General features: G+C 33.9%; 1 protein-coding gene across 1 annotated transcript in view; it reads left to right on the plus strand.

Annotated features, from left to right (window-relative positions):
• Positions 1-17,181, plus strand: part of LOC140451290 (frequenin-2) — a 198,097-nt gene extending 180,916 nt beyond the window's left edge. The window contains exons 7-8 of the mRNA XM_072545035.1: positions 11,417-11,528; positions 16,940-17,181. Of these exons, the coding sequence (XP_072401136.1) occupies positions 11,417-11,528; positions 16,940-16,992 (165 nt within the window). The 3' untranslated portion in view covers positions 16,993-17,181. The remainder of the gene's footprint in view (positions 1-11,416; positions 11,529-16,939) is intronic.
• Positions 17,182-17,607: the final 426 nt, after the last annotated feature.

A 17,607-nucleotide genomic window follows, 5' to 3' on the forward strand; every position in this document is an offset into this window, starting at 1 on the left:
AGCGATACGTAGAATACAAGCAGGAAAAGTTTACTTACAAATTTGTACCAGATCAGCTACCGTCAGACACAATTACTTCACCAACTCACAACTTATTCTTTATCACTTACTACCCTTGGATACCACCTCGAAAACCAACCATTTACTTTAAGAAACTGGAATTAACTGACTCTCTCATCTCCTCTATCCATTCATCCAACCTCTCCTACATAAAATCAGAAATACCTACAAACTTTCCTAATTTATATTATTTCTACAAGGACACTTAATTTCTACTGAGTATTTACATATTCCGAACAATCATTTATTTATTAACCATTTCTATTGTCCTTTTCATGGCGCAAATCCGGCTTACGGAACACTTTATGGCTTATGGGGAAAAACCATCGTTAACTTCTCGTCATTGTACCCGCACTATTTCACTTGTTATATTTATACAAAAGATTATTTATGACTAAGATTACCTTTGGTTAATTCCAGGCAGCTCGGAGTATTTTTTTTATTTTCTATAATCTCTAAAATATTGATTTCATCGTACATTTAATATTTTTACCCTTCAATTTTGAATACCACAACAATATATTATATATATATATATATATATATATATATATATATATATATATATATATATATATATCTCAGAAGACTGTCAAAAATATTGAAATGTAATGAATTGTATTTTAAACGGCCCAACACCGAAAGGTACAAATGGGTCTACTGATTAAGTAAGTAAGTAAGATATATATATGTATATAAGACGGTCTAATATTTGATTAAACTTGTTTGAGCAAACTGACGTAATGACGTCATAATTACAGTTTGATCAAATTTTAAAAATCTACCTGTCACACGATCATTCAAATTTAATCTTATTGACGTATGTCAAGGAAATGAATTGTCTTTTTTGCTTATTTGTTAGTTGCTTGTGCTTTATTTACGATTCTAATTTTTCTTATCCACAAAGAAAATAAAAAATACATCTTATTAGTGTCTATAAGTTCTTAATAAAATTCCCAGTTATATATTTGTTTATTTTATTCTTGTTTCGCCAAACCCAGGATTTTATGTTTGAAACCCATTCAACCTGGCGGTTGAAAATACTAAGTGAAATTTATAGCCCTAAGTGAAATATATTGCTTCCATTTGCATCCCAAAGCACCTTACAGTAAGCAACAGACTCACGGACATTCAGACAAACACAGCGAAAGAGCGAAACGTAGTTACTCGTCGGTATTTACCTTTTGAGAAATTGGACGCTCTTCCAAAGATTTCATTTCCTAGTAAACTCTGAGGCCACTCTCGTCTCGTTTGACTTGGAGATAGAGAAACTTTTCTATCCCGGATAAAAATGCAATCGCGTTCCATTGGAAGTTCCTTTCATGAATTGTTAGCTTTTCCGTCAAGATTTCGAATGACGGTGGCAACGCGAAAAGAATAAAACGGCGTGAAATTGCGATAGAGAAGTTGCTGTTTTTGACAATCTTTATTGAATAGTAAAGTTTGGTCAAAATGTAACAAACTTGATTTGTCTTAATATGGTTCTGATATGATTTGTTTTTTAATTGGAATATTTAAAAGCATGACAATCAAAAATAACATTACAAAAACAATTAAAACAGTCAATACTTCAGAATATATTGTATATAAATCTAAACACTGTTTGCGGAAGTAAATCTTTACTTCGCGAGCGACAGCCCGGGAAAGCTATTGCGTTAAGTTCAGCGATAGAAAAAAGCAATTTCTAAGATTTAAGAAAAAAATCCGAAATTAAATTTGAATTTTTTTTTATTTCTGCTTCTAAATTATCGACAGAATTGTCGAGATAATCATCCAATAACTTCAGTTGAAGAATATTTTAGAGTATCAACGTTCATTTAACACCTTTAAACTGACTTTATATATTTATAAAAAAAAAACTATTATAAAACAGCACTTTTTGCCTTTTTTTATTAATTTACGCTGTAACCACAAGAGTTATTAGCGACCTAAAAAATATAATACAGGTAAAGTTAGAAACAATTACAATAATTGATACAGTCCTGAGTCTTTAAGACTCAGGACTGTATCAATTAACTTATTGTGTTTTTAATGTTCATGTTTTTTCCTAAAGCTTCCTTTATATTATTTGGGATAGTGTGCTTCTTTCTTGCTGCTTCATATGTTTTACACTGAGTTAGTATATGCTTCACAGAGAGTGTTACTTGAGAATTTTGACAATTTGGGCACATTGGTGGCGGTACAGTTCGCGTAAAGAGGTGTTTATGTGTAAAGTTACTGTGTCCTAGTCGCAAACGTGTTATTCTCACTTGGTCGTGTCTATTCGCTGTGGGTTGGAGCCACGTTTTCACTAATTCTTTGATTTCTTTGAGTTTATTTTGTGATGCACTCTACTTATTTTGTCACGCACATAACACTTTATATTTTATTTCTGACTTGAAGTCATTTGAAGAAACCTCATTAATAAGAATGGAGTCCTGGCTGAAGGTTGCTAATCGGGCTAGTTCATCTGCTTCTTCATTTTCTTTTATACCTGAATGTGATGAAACAAACATGAAGTTAACAGTGATCTTATTATTATTTAGAATCTCTATTTCTGATTGGATATGTGAGGAAACTGGATTATTGGTATATAAACCTTTGATAGTGTGAAGTGAGCTTAGTGAATCGGTTATTATGAGAGACCAGGACTGTTTCGACTCTTTTATGTGGATAAGTGCTTGTAATATTGCAAACAACTCTGCAGTGTATGAGGAAGTAATAAGATTGAATTTAAATTTTAAGGATGTATTGGGTGTGAGGATGGTTACACCAACACCGTCTGAAGATTTGGATGATCAGTGTATATCTTATACTGATTTTTATAATTTTCCATTTCTATTAAGAATGATTGTTTGATCAGGTCTGTTATAATCTTACTTTTTTATATATACTAAGGTTAGTAGTATAGTAGTAATCTTGGGAATTGATATTAACCAAGGTGGAGAAGTTAGGAAATTCGTTGGAAGAATTTCAGGAAATTCGAGATGTAGGTCATGAAGGTTTCTTCTAACTCTTTCGTAAAATGGTGGATCTAGTCTTGTTGTAGAGAAAGTGTCTCTGAATATGAAATCGATCTGTGAACGTATTGTTATAAGTAGGGTGTTCTTTATTGCTAGCTATTTTTAGCTATTCGTAGAGCTGTGTTTTGAACAATTTCTAACGTTTTCAATACTGATACTTTGCTTGATGAATAAACTATCGCACCATAGTCGAGTTTGGATCTTACTAAAGATTTATATACATAAATAATGGTAATAGTGTATTTTGATCTGCTCCCCAGTTTTTGCTGCAAATAGTTTTCATAAAATTTAAACCTGCTTGGAATGATTTTTTAAGTTCTGTTGTATGTTTTTTCCAGGAGAGCTTTTGGTCGAAAACCATACCTAAAACCACCATTATCACCATACCATTATTTGTGAAACTGAGGGTTTGATTATATAGCTTCAGATGTGGAGTTAGAGTGTTATGTTTTCGTATGAATAAAATACATTTAGTTTCTTGTCGGTGAAAATTGTAATCCGATAGTCCTAGCCCATGATTCTAATTGATTGATTGTTTGTTGTAAGTGTGTTTAAATAGATGTAGAGTTTTTTCCTTTGGTAAGTAAAACTAAGTCATCAGCGTATAATCTTCCTTTAGCAATCGGTGAGCATTGTTGAAGTATGTCGTTTATGGCTATTAGAAAAAGGGTTGATCTTATAACTTATAACTCATCCTTGTAGTACTCCATTCTCTTGAACTTTTTTATCTGAGTTAACGTTGTCTGATCGAACTATGAAGCTGCGAGATTGAAAAAAATTTGAAATAAATTTTAACATATTGCCTCTGATATTCCAATTATGCAATTTTGATATGATATTGAATCGCCAGACAGTATCATAAGCTTTATTAATATCAAAAAAGACGGCGATACAATCTTGCTTATTTGAAAATGCTTCATGTATTCCTGACTTATCTATTAGGTTATCTACAGTGTATCGATTTTGCCTAAATCTGCTTTGTTGTGGAATAAGGAGTTTTGTTGTTCTAAATACCAACTCAGCCTTTTATTTACCATTTTCTCTAACACTTTACATATAATATCGTTTAAATATATTGGTTGATATGACTCAGGTGATGTCCGAGATTTCTCAGGCTTAAGAAGTGGTAATATTATTGCATCATACCAAGTTGATGGGAAAACCTGGTTACTCCAGATAAAATTATAAAGGTCTAGCAATAATTTTTCCCATCGTCTGCTAGATGTAGTAGAAATGCTAAGGAGATATCGTCTGGTCCCGGGCTTGAATCTTTGGAAGAGTTTAAGGCTTCAGCAAGTTCTATGAAGGAAAAAAGGAACGTTAAGGTTGTGGATATCATGTCCGTCGAATCCCAATATATTTTTTTCTACGTTGTTTTTTTGTATTTTAAAATTATCAGTGTAATTTTCATCACTGGAATTTAATTCGTATTGGTCTGCTAACATATCTACGATTTCTTTTCTATCACTTTTCATTTTGTTATTTTTTGCAAGAAAAGGTTAAAAAATCTTATATGGTTGGATTTTGCCAGAGATTTTCCTTAAGTTTCTCCAAACTGTACTTATGCTTGAAGATGTATTTAGAGATGAGATGAATGTTTTCCAGGATTCTTATCTATTCTCTTTTAGAATGTATCTTGCCTCAGCTCTTCATTTTTTTATGTAGTCCGTTATGTTTTCGTCTATTTTATAATGCTTTACTTTATTGAAAGCTTTCTTATAAACTCTTGTAGCTTAGCTGCATTCAGGTGTCCACCACGGAAGAGGTTTATGTTTCTTTAAAATTTTTATTTTTCTTACCTACGTCTCTGCGGCTGCTGTGATGGTTTGTAAAAATGTACTTAAAAACTTGTCAATGTCGTTTGATGATGTGGAGTTAGTTTGGTTAACGTCCTGTTCGATCTGTTTGGTAAAGTTAGTCCAATCAGAATTTTTAATATTCCACTTTGAGATAGGCGATTCGATGTTTGTGGTTTTCTGATGCGTTAAAGAAATTATAATGGGGTAGTGGTCACTACCATATAAGTAGGGTAGAACGTCCCATGTTAATACTTTTCGTCTTTAAAACGCATGTTGATTTTTGTCAATATCGATATCAATTTTATTAAAATTGATTTCGCGCGCATACCTGACATTGAAAATCACCGGTGGCTTCAAGCGTTCATTCTGAGGGAACGATTAATTCTACACAAAATATGCTAACAAACATTTTTGTTCAAAATTTTCTCTGTGTAAGGAGGAAGCCTTTAGGTAAAGGTGGTAAACTTATTTATATATTTTTTTGTCCTAAAATTGACATCGTCAGAAAAATTCAGCTGGTTCGTATGATTTGTAGAGACCAAATCTCTGACGACTGTACAAATGTATTTTATTAATATGGAATCTTTCCCGTCGGGCCGGTAAGCTAAAACGGGTTGGTATAGATGATTGCCGATATAGAGAGAATCGATCGGTCTTCCCACTTAGCAATTCTGGATTCGCCGCTAAAACCGCGAAATAAGACACATTATGAAAGGAAAAGATACAGTTATATCGATATTAGATTCAGTTATATAGATGTCTGGGACACATAGAGAGTAGGAAAAACGACCTATTGCTTAATAAGGTTATCAAATGGAAGTCAGATACTTAAAGACCAATGGGAAGACCTAGAAAGAGATGGGAGTACCAAGGCATGGGACATATCAAAATCCTGAAAGTGACAAACTGAAGAGACCTACGTATAGATCAAAATGAGTGGAAACAATTATAATGAAAACAAAGTCATATAATAAACTTTGACAATATACAAAAATACGTCGTGCTTGACCGCAATAAGTAAGAGCGGCAAACATTCTATCAAGTCTTGATGATGATGACTCCATACAAACTCATAATTACTGAATAAGTGTTAAATGATATCAAAGAGATTCATAACCGGAAATCTCCTAGACGAGACGTCTATTGAAATTTTGGTGTATTCAAGAGTGCTTATCAATATTAATTAATTATGTTATTTCTAATCCTTAGAAGATACTATCATTACTAACTTTGGGAACCACTTATCGAAACCCGAAGGATCAAAATAACACCCAAATCTCCAACACTTGTCTTCCAACTTTGTACAAATTGGTCACATCTAATGTAGCCCAGCGTATCTACCAATACTGTGCTCGAAACAATATAATAGAGCCTCAACAGAAAGGTTGCGCTAAGAGTTCCATAAGCTGCCAAGAAAAATATATCAATGCCGCATGAATGACTAATAGATATATCTTTTTAAAGCGTTTAATGACAGATTGTCATTATATGGTTTACCTCCACTGTATGCTTAAAAATTCACCATTAAGTATCTGGTGAAAACAACATCGAAACTAACTATGTCGCAATCAATCGTATCGAAACGAACAATCAGAAATAGTAGTGTAAGTGGAATAGGACAGATGGGGAGAGTGATTTTCATGGGCCCAGTCGTTCGTAATGACGACGGCGCTACTAGTCCCGTTAGGTGTGGGTATGACATAGCAAAAGGCATATGACGTTGATGTTAGTGCTGTTGCCATGGTTTCACTAGTTTTGCATATTTACCCAAAATAATGATTATATTATGACTATGACATTGACATAATAGGGCGTAGCAAGCGAGATGTTGAGCAATATCTCCTAGAATTTGAAACAGCGGCGAAACAGGTCGGTCTAGTCATCGACGAAGATAAAACCAAGTACATGTTGATTACAACGGATCCAATAGCAAATGAGGAACGAGAAACAGTCTTTGGAAGTCATACCTTTGGACGTGTTGACAACTTCACATACCCTTGGGTCGCTATTGACTGCTACCAATAAAACAAGCGAAGAAATCAAAAGACGAATAAATCTTACAAATAGGGCATACTATGCACTCCAAAAGCATTTCCACTCAAGAAACATTCAAAGAAGAACTAAAATTATTATATACAAAACATTGCTGAGGCCGGTCCTCGCATATGGAGCAGAAACATGGACTCTAACAGACAGAATATTTGAGCGTAAAATACTCCGCAAAATATTTGGAGCTATAAACGACCAAACGACCAAGGGCAGTGGCGCAGAAGATATAATTTTGAATTGTATCAGCTCTTTGATGAGCCAGATGTCATAACGTTCATTAAAACACAGCGACTTAGATGGGCTGGACACATAATACGATTGCTAAAAAGCTAACCTCAGGAACACCTGTAGGAAGAAGAAGTAAATGCCGACCGCGAATTAGGTGGTTAGATGGAGTTGAAACCGACTTACGGATATTAAAAATCAGAAGATGGCAACATGTTGCCAGAAACCGAACAGAATGGCGACGAATCTTAGAGCAGGCCAAGATCCACAGAGGATTGTCGAGCCAAAGATGATGATCAATGATTATACTATACAATGTTTTCCTAAAAAACAATAATCCATTCCTAAAATTTGCCTTATTTTATAAAAACAAAGTCATACATTCTTAATTTTAATAATATTATATTATTATAAATTTTCATAGACCTTCTACTTCTGAGCAATAATTACATGCTAATTTCTGATGATCCTGAAGAGCAAGATTGCAGAAATGGTAGAGTTTAAACTTTATTGGGATGGTCCTTTAAGGAAGAGTATTTGAGAAGGTATTAAACTTATAACAAACCAGTACTAATGAATATACAGGCATCTATATGTGGAAAAATCCCTACGTGAAGTTGTCCAGCTGGTACAGGATTACATCCAATGGAGACAGCAAGCTAACAATATTTAGAGTGTCCCCACCCACACCCTGACAAGGGCCTAAGGAATGAGGAGAAGGAGGAGGAGGATATTTGTTCCCAAGACTTTACCAAAGAAAATTATACAAATTAACAAGTGTCAGGATATCTGTGTTTTCTTTTGTTGTTTTCGGGACTTTGGTTTGTTAAGAGAATGGAAAACAGATATAGTCATAAAATATTAAATAAAAACTTTCCTGTACAATAATATATACTCTCTCTGTCTGATATTATATTATATATTAATATATAAAAATGCGTAACTGTATACACTATTTTTGGACAGAGACAATATATTTTTTGGCATAGAATAAGTTTTTATTATTTATTATAAATTTACTTTCCATTAAAAGCATACTTTCTGAATTTTGGTGCCTAAAATTCAGAGCATATTTTGTGAATTTGCCGACTAAAATTCAGAACCTACGTTTTGAATTTGCCGCCAAATAAAATTAGTTTCGGCCCGTCTGCATTTGGCGTTAGAAACTCTCTCCCAAAACTTTCTATGGGACTTACCTAATTAGAGGGCTGTGTACTCTGGCGGTGAACCATTTATTCCAGCTACTGAACTCTACTGACTCAGGTTTTATCATCAAAAGTAACAATACTATAGTGGCGAAAATAGATTATACTCTAATTCTTGCAAATTATTTTCTTCTTCTTCTTCTACTTCTTCCTCCTTCTTGTATATAGGCTTTAAAGTCTGTTTCTTCTTCAATATATATATATATATATATATATATATATATATATATATATATATATATATATATATATATATATATATATATATATAATTTCGGTTTACAACGTTCTTCGACGTCTTCCGATTTCCAATCTCCATCTCATTCTATCGTTCCATAGATCGTCTTCCAGTTCTCTTTCTCTGATTTCTTTATCAACTCCTTCTCTCCAACTTCTTCTAGGCCTTCCTGGTCTTCGCCTACCTCTTGGTTACCATTCAAGAATTTGTCTTGGTATTCTATTCTCCGGCATTCTCCTTACGTGTCCGTACCATCTGAGTTGTGTCGTTTTGATGTCATCAACAATATTATGTGTAACCCCCATGATTTCTCGGACTCTCTCGTTTGTTATTCTGTCGCGTCTGGAGATTCCCGCCGAGCGGCGCCAGAAGTCCATTTCTGTTGCTCTAAGCATTTTCTCTGATCTGTCTTTTAGGGGCCACACTTCGCATCCATATGTTGTGATACTTTTAATTATGGTGTTGTATATTCTTCTTTTGTTGTCTTTAGAGATGTTTTTATCCCACAGTACGCTGTTTAGTAAGGCTATGCCTTTCCTTCCCTGTGTATTTCGTTCCTTAATGGCTGCATCTAATTTTCCGTCTTGAGTGATTTTTACTCCTAGGTATTTGTAGTTATCACATATTTTGATCTCTTGATTTTCCTCTACAAGAAGGTTATGTTGATCTCCTCCGATACTCATGTACTCAGTTTTTTCCATATTCACTTCCAAACCCCACTCTGTAAACTCTTCTAATAGTTTTCGCATCATGTAATTAAGGTCTTCAGAAATCTTAGAAGAACTAAACAAAATGAAGATAGACATAGCTATTATTACGGAAACGAAACGGAAAGGACAAGGATCAGAAAACCTAGGTAAATACGATCATTTCTACACCGGAGTCACAAAAGAACGTAGAGCTCAACAAGGAGTCTCCATTATGATACACCGTCGCTTTAGAAAATACATCACATCATGGGAAGGTATCAACGAAAGAATGATAAAAATGAATATATGTATAAAAGGATACAGACTGACCATTCTGGGCATATATGCAATCAATGACGATGCGATTGTAAATGTGAAAGATAACTTTTTTGAACAACTGAATGAAGAAATCACAAAGGTGGGTAACACAAGAGAAATAATAATCTTGGAAGACCTCAACAGCAGAGTCGGAAAAAAGAACAACGATAAAGTAGTAGGTAGATATGGAGAAGATAATACAAACAATAACGGAGAAAGGTTAATAGATATATGTGATCATGAATGGATATTTCCAACATAGAAACATTCATAAATATACGTGGACTCAGGAAACCCGAAACTTAAAATCAGTTATAGACTATGTCATCCTTAAACAAAAAAGTCGACTGAAAACAAAAGACGTAAGAGCATGTAGAGGACCCACTTGCGGCAGTGACCACTACCTCCTACGTTCAGATATTTCATTCCCACATAAAAGAGAACAGAAAACGCCGCAAGATAACCATACAAAGGAGCAAGTACAAGAAGTACGATACAATTTGAATAGTTTACACCAAGAAAGTGTTAGAAAACTATATAAACGTAGACTGGAACAAAAACTAATTGAAACGGAAGATAATACCAGGAATGTTAATCAGTTATACAAAACCATCAAAGAATGTATACACGCCGCTGCCCTAGAAGCACTAGGGCGATATGAAAAGATCGGACAACAAAAACCATATTGGTGGGATCAAGATATTTCGCAGGAAATAACACAGAAAAGAAAATTGTATCAAAAATATCTGAACACAAAAAATGTGGAAGACAGAATCGAATACAAAAGAATGCAAGCGATGGTCAGAAGAAAAATTTGCCAAAAGAAAAATGAATCCTGGGAAAAAAAGTGCACCATGATAAATACATACATCTCCTTCAATATTAGCCTCCTAAATTGATTAAATTGTCGCACCATCTTTTTCTTGGTCTGCCAATACTTCTTCGTTTCATTTGGTGACTTATCTCATGCTATTCGTACTATCCTATCCTCTGCCATTCTACTAATGCGTTCGTTCCACTCCTGTTTCCGTTTTTTCACCCATCCATTTATGTCTTCTATATTGAATGCTCTTCTTGCGTTTTCGCTTCTCTCACCACTCTTTTCCCTGATATTTGTTAGAGTATTTTCATCTCTTTTGTTGTCAAGTAGTCGTCTCGTTTTAAATGTGTCGGGTATTGTCTCCGCCGTATATGTTAATATAGGTCTAATTTCTGCTTTATAGATTCTTGTTTTTTGTCTTGTCTTAGGTGTTTATTCTTCCAGATTGTGTCATTAAGAGATCCCGCAGCTTTACTTGCTTTTAAACTTTGTTGTCGTACTTATTCTTCAACATCTCCGTAATTAGATATATATTTTTCCAGATATCTAAACCTTGCTTTCTGCTTTATTATCTTCCCATCAATTTCGATTTTACAACGTAGTGGGTATTTAGATGTCATACAATTGGTTTTTTTCTGCTGATATTATCATTATTTTCTATTAACTGAATTTAATACAGTTAAATTCCTTATTTAGGAAAGACCATTTAATAAAAATATAAATATAATGTAAACCATCTATTAGCTATATGTGTACTTAACCTAGCCTAACCTAACCTATGTGTACCTATGAAACTGATCACATAATACTGTATTCTGAATTTATACCTGTTTCTAATATTTTATTCGGTCTCCTCTTAAATGAGGTCGGCATTATTTAGCATCTGTATTCAAAGATTAATGCAATCGATATAAATATCCGCAGAACCTACTTCCACGAGTTTACAGTACAGCCAAGTCGGTTACATCATTATTGCTTTATGACGGAAATACCTTTTTGTATCTCTTTTAGGGTCAGCAGCCATCAGAAGATGAAAATACACCGCAAAAACGAGTAGATAAAATATTCGACCAGATGGATAGAAACCACGACGATCGATTAACCCTTGAAGAATTCAGAGAGGGTAAGTTTTGCATTTTATAAAGTACTTTAAATAATTATAGGGCTTTTTTTGTACAATATAGCGAAATGTGTGCAGGGACTACTTATCGCATAAAAATTTAGTTATAAAACCAGTTATGAATTATAATATTTGAGTGTTACTTGATTTGCACTACGATATGTGCCGCCTTAAAATTAATAAGATTCGCGTAGCTCAGATGGCTATGGAGCGCCAGATGTTGGGTGTCTCTCTGAGAGGCCGAATGCCAAACGAAGAAATATGTCGTAGAACAAAACCAACAGACGCTATTGAAAAACTTCGCATTGTTTTCCTAGTTGTTCGAGAACTTGGTCGTTTGTTTTGCGATCCATCCATGATATTTTCAAAATACGTCGGTAACACCACATTTCGAATGCTTCTAGGTTTTTAATGTTGGATTTTTTAAGTGTCCAAGCTTCAACCCCATACAAAAGGGTAGAGAAAATATAACATCGAAGCATTCTTATTCGGAGCGATATATTGATATCGCGATTACAAAAAAGTTTTCTCATTTTATTAAAAGTTGACCGTGCAATTTCAATGCGGCATCTTATTTCCTTTGTCTGATCAGTATCTTCTGTGATTCATGCTCCAACGTATTTGTACGAAGATATTTGTTCAATTTCTGTATTATCTAGTACTAGCTTAACTTTGATGTTTTGTGCTTTTGTAAATATCATAAACTTGGTTTTCTTCAAATTTATTTTTAGTCCATAATCGTTGCAATATATATTTAGTTGTTCAGCAAGGTGTTGCAGTTCTTCTAGTGTTCCTGCCAGAAGGACGGTGTCGTCAGCATATCTTATGTTATTAAGTGGCTCACCATTTATTATAAGGCCCTCACTGACTTCGGCAAGCGGTAATTCTGAGATGGCTTCACTGTATAAATGAAATATAACAAGGGTGATAAAATACACCCTTGGCGGACCCCACGGCGAATCTGGATATCCTCGGTTAATTCGTTTTCAACTTTCACTTTTGCTGTTTGGTTCCAATAGAGGTTACATATGATTCTAATGTCTCTACTGTCTATGTTTTTATTTAATAAAATTTCTTTAAGCCAATTATGCTGCACTCTGTCAAATGCCTTCTCAAAATCAATGAAACAGGCATATACTTCCTGATTTATATCTAAGCATCTCTGCGAAAGAACACTTACTGCAAACAGTGCATCTCGTGTTCTCAGTCCTTTCCTAAATCCCATTTGTGTATTACTTATACCTTCATCTAATTTCTTATGTATTCTATTGTGAATTACTTTTAAAAACAATTTCAAGACATGACTCATTAAGGCTATGGTGCGATGGATAATGATGATGATGTGCTGCCTGTTAAAACAATTAAATCCGGTGTGAAAGAAGGACTTTATATTGAATTAATACAATAAATACATGAATTTTGACAGTAGGCGTCTCTTAAATTTTTTTTTCGTATTTTTGTAACCGTATCCAAAATGTAACATTTGTAAAGTACGTGTGTGCCTGACCAAAGATGCTTCTTGTAGAACTTTCAGTAAAACAGTTGCGTGAGTATCTGGAAGAACGCGATGAAGACTACAGCGGGTCCAAGAAGGTCCTTCAATAACGACTGAAGGATGTTCTCAACAAGAATGGAGATGGCCCAGAGACATTACAGTTTCATTTAGCAGAAGAAGCAGTTTTAAAGAAAATAAAAATTGTTTCTCAAATGATGAAAGAAACTTGTAGAAAGAGCAATGAGAAATTCGAAGAAGTTTCTAGAACATTCAATAAGGTAGAAGAGAAGATCAACCAGACAGCATGATAACCAATACGAAAGTGCTACCACCAGTTAATGCAGTATACCTTAGACATTGCGACAGCCAATCATTGGACAGAACAAGAAAAGGCTGTTTCCTCAACTGCTGCTTTAGGAGGCGATGCTGCGGATATCCTAAGATCGATTCCTAAGGCTCAAGAAAAATGTTATCAGACCGTGTTCACTCGACTAGACAAACGTTACGAAGATGCCCATCTACAACAAGTCTACAAAGTACAACTAAGTAGTAGAATTCAATGAGCAAGTGAAAATTTGCAAGAGTTTGAAGCAGATGTTGCTCGTATAGTGAGGTTGGCTTATCCAGACGAACTAGACAACATTTTGGAAGAAATTGCTGTTAATACCTTCGTCAATGGGTTGAAAGACAGTTAATTAGTGAAAGCTTTACGACTAGCAAGACCGAAAGTTCTAGATGAAGCACTCGCTGTTGCCTTGGAACATGAAACATGTACCTTTTGTCCATTTTCTCGTAGTTTGACACACTGAAAGCAGACTTTGTGTAAAGCCCAAGGTTTATCCTGATCACAAAGCTTTACACCGAAGTAAGCGTGATAGGCTTTCTTTAAAAAGTCTCTTATGTTTCTTTCATATTGTTAAATCACCACACACACAACAAAATATATTCGGACTATTCTTACACTTTCTTGATAACATTATGACGCGATAAGTACTCATAAATCACAATACCACTAGATGCTACAAACAACTGACGCTAACTAACTCTATTAAAGCAATACACAACTTTCAAAGTCGCCAAGTTGACGGAATCGGCAGTGTTGCCATTCAAATGAAACTAACATAATGTATTTAAATATTTTCTTTCAAAATATAAGTATTTTAAAAAAATAATTATAATGCTATTTACGAAATTTTGTGAAAAATTTGGACGTGATGGGCTTAAACCGAATTCATATTCAAAATCAGCGTACCCGTATTAGCAAGGACACATGTCAAACTCAAAACACCAAAAATCATGTCGGCCTGTATCATTGATAAATTATTTTTTTTATTGAGTTATGCCATTCTTTATAACTAGTGTCAAAAAATACCTGTGTGGGGGCTCCGGTAAGATGCTTTCTTATACTTAATGTTTATATCGGCATTTGTCGTTCTGGAGCTGACAGTCTTTGATAATATTATCCTGAATGACACGTAGATTACCGTCTGTTTCGGGAAACATCTTTCCTAATGCAACTAATTGTTCGATGCTATGTTGTTGACTTTATTCAGATGCCGCCCATGCAGAAGTCTTCTCATCCAAATGTACATTTTTATTTACTTATAAATATTGCATGAGTGCATTCTTTGTACCTTCAATGTGTGTGATGTTGTCTTTGTTGTCTCCCTCAATGTAAGATATATACGTTTTTATTGAATGCTTTAAACAAATTTTTAGTATTAAATTATGAGTTATGTAGCTGTGTTACTCTTCAAATAAAATCGGAACTTGGTCTTGCTTTACTTCGAGATATTTGTACACATCATTTTCACCGGTGGCCTCAATGTTTTGGCAATTTTTCATATCGATTCCTTCTCACTGAACCTTCACTCTGACTATATTAAGAATAAGGTAGTTTTCAATCCCGAAGTGCATACTAAATCATTCGTGAAAGTTTCTGTAGTTTTTAGCATCTGATCTAGCTGATTTAATATTATTAATATTGAGCCGATTAAAGCTATATTTTATAGCCCCTTTGAAGTTTATTACTTCTAAGGAGAAATTGACTTAACCAAGATTGTAACGAAATATTTTGCCTACCATAGGGGTATTACTATTAGGGGTAGAAGGTGGGGAATAGACATTCTTGGGGCGAAGATAGGGTAAGCAAAATAAACGCTACTTGTGCGAACGGGCACTCAGGGGTTAGTTGGAGAGCTGGGGTCGTGGATAAGTAAAAGACAAGGGGTTTGGATTGGGGCAACTACAGAAAAATGAAATAAAGGGTCATAAATCTCTTGGGACAAACAGAATGAAAATAAACCGAAAACACCTCAAGAAATTTAATATAGGGCGCCACTTGAGGTGCCTAATTATACCTATTACAACAGTTAGTTGTAACTAAGGAAATAATTATCAGAAATGCAAAACATTCCAAATTAAACTCAAAAAGAAAGGGTTTGTTAAAAAAATAAACAAAATGTTGAAAAACAAAATTTAACATTTATTTTTGTGTCACCACAAACAGTTACAAAACATAGAGAACACAAGAAGGCTAAAAAAAAATACAAAATTATAATGACAATAGCTGCAAAATACAAAAATACAAAAAAGACTTACATGTATCATCTGTTTACAATTTCCAGGAGTTGGAGATACTACAAAACTTACAATTGTTAATGGGCGACAATTTGTAGCAGAAATATATTATTACAAATACAGAAAAAATATCTTTTTAAGTGAAACTATGCATAGTGGTTAACATTCTTTAAAAAACAAAAACAAAATCTCAAATATGATTAGGTATTTACCAAATGTCAAACATAGTGCTAACTGTCATATGTTAATACTAAATCTTAGGCCTCGCCCTAACATCTACAATTTAAGTTATTACAATTTCTTAAACTTTTATGAAAGCAATTATTATTAGAAAATGTTTATTTTTCCTTTAAAAGTTCAACCAAAAAAAAATTACCTGGGTTTCACTAAAATTTCTGGGGTTAGGAACTTCACTTACACTGGAGATTTACTGCCACCCAAAAAACTGCATCCATAGTCTGGAACGACGACCAAGGACAAACAAAATTGAGGCTAAAAGTTGGCAGTGGACACAAACTTCGAAAATCTGCTTCTTTAAAAAACTGGAACCATGTGGGTATTTTTCAAATCTGTTGGAAACGCCGCAAATCTCTTAGATACAAATCTTTTTTTCAACAAATTTCAACCACACACACCGACGTCTGCTCTCAATGACCAATCTTTTCAACCTCATTTTAACTTCACATACAACTGCTACTATACTATACATTTTCCCATGAAAAAAGGCGAAAAACACAAAACATTACGAATTTGAAGGAAATTCGGACTCCAATAAAACTAAACAAGCCTTTAACAGCGGCCGGCCTTACCGAGAGTGACGAAATTATCTTAAAAATTGATGGCATAAACTAGAATAAGCAAAACGCCAACATAAACAAAACACAACGAAAATTAAGACGTAGATTAATTTGAAAACGCAATATCGGGCGGTTTGAACAAAGAAATATCGAAGAATTTGCGCCTGTGACATAAATAAACAATAAAAAGATTCATTATCGACGGCGGCGACCTAAAAAAAGAACGAAAGATTATATGGGTTTTAAATTAAAGGATACGAACTAAGAAACATTGAAAAAAATTTCTTCGTTATGATAATGCATATATAAGGGGATTTCAATTAACACATATACGAGGGGACTTCAAAATAAAATGCTACAAGATACATAATCATATCAAAAGTATTGAGCTTTGGGGAGGCTTGTTCAGTATTCTCCAGTTTCCTGTTATTATCTCATTATTGTCAATTACGTTTTCGTCTGTCTAATAACATGCATGTAATTTGTGTTTTATTCGTTCATGCTTAGCCCTTTCAATTAGTTAATTTATCAACTATTTTCAGGTAGCAAGGCAGATCCCAGAATAGTCCAGGCGCTCACTTTAGGAGGCGAATAGCATAAAGAAGAAAGGTCAGCGTCATCTGACCAAGTGTGACCTCAAAATGTATCGCCGCCATATTGAATATTTATGTCCGAAAACTGTTGAGAAAGCTACGCAGGAAAGATCGAGGGGTTGTTAATTATTTAAGAAGTTAAAATTATTTTTATATCGATGTCATAAATTTAGGATATAAAGTATTTATTAGAGTTGGGGTTTAGTTATATAATAAAAATGAAGTAGTTCCAGATGGATTTAGTAAAAGGTCTCGTAAAGTTGTTATGAGTTCTATTCGTTGTTATTTAAGTCTATTTTATAACTAGTTAAGAGCTTTATGACTGTTTTGTTGGAAATGTTTTTAGTAAATAAGAAATCTGTATTGCCAATGTTATGATTGTCTTTTATGATCAATATTTCCACTAATCGATATCTTGTTTCATCAGCCTTAAATAATATATTATTGACTTATTTACTTATTTATTACAAATACCAAATTATTACAAAAAATATATCCGAAAACATCAATATAAACCGAATGTTGAGCTTTTTTTCTAAAATACAAATAAAAAGATTGCATTTTTTTTCTAAAATACAAATACAACATTTCATGTTCCAAAGGACATAAAATTTTAT

Source organism: Diabrotica undecimpunctata, chromosome 9 (genome assembly GCF_040954645.1).
Source record: "Diabrotica undecimpunctata isolate CICGRU chromosome 9, icDiaUnde3, whole genome shotgun sequence".
Classification (NCBI taxonomy): domain Eukaryota; kingdom Metazoa; phylum Arthropoda; class Insecta; order Coleoptera; family Chrysomelidae; genus Diabrotica; species Diabrotica undecimpunctata.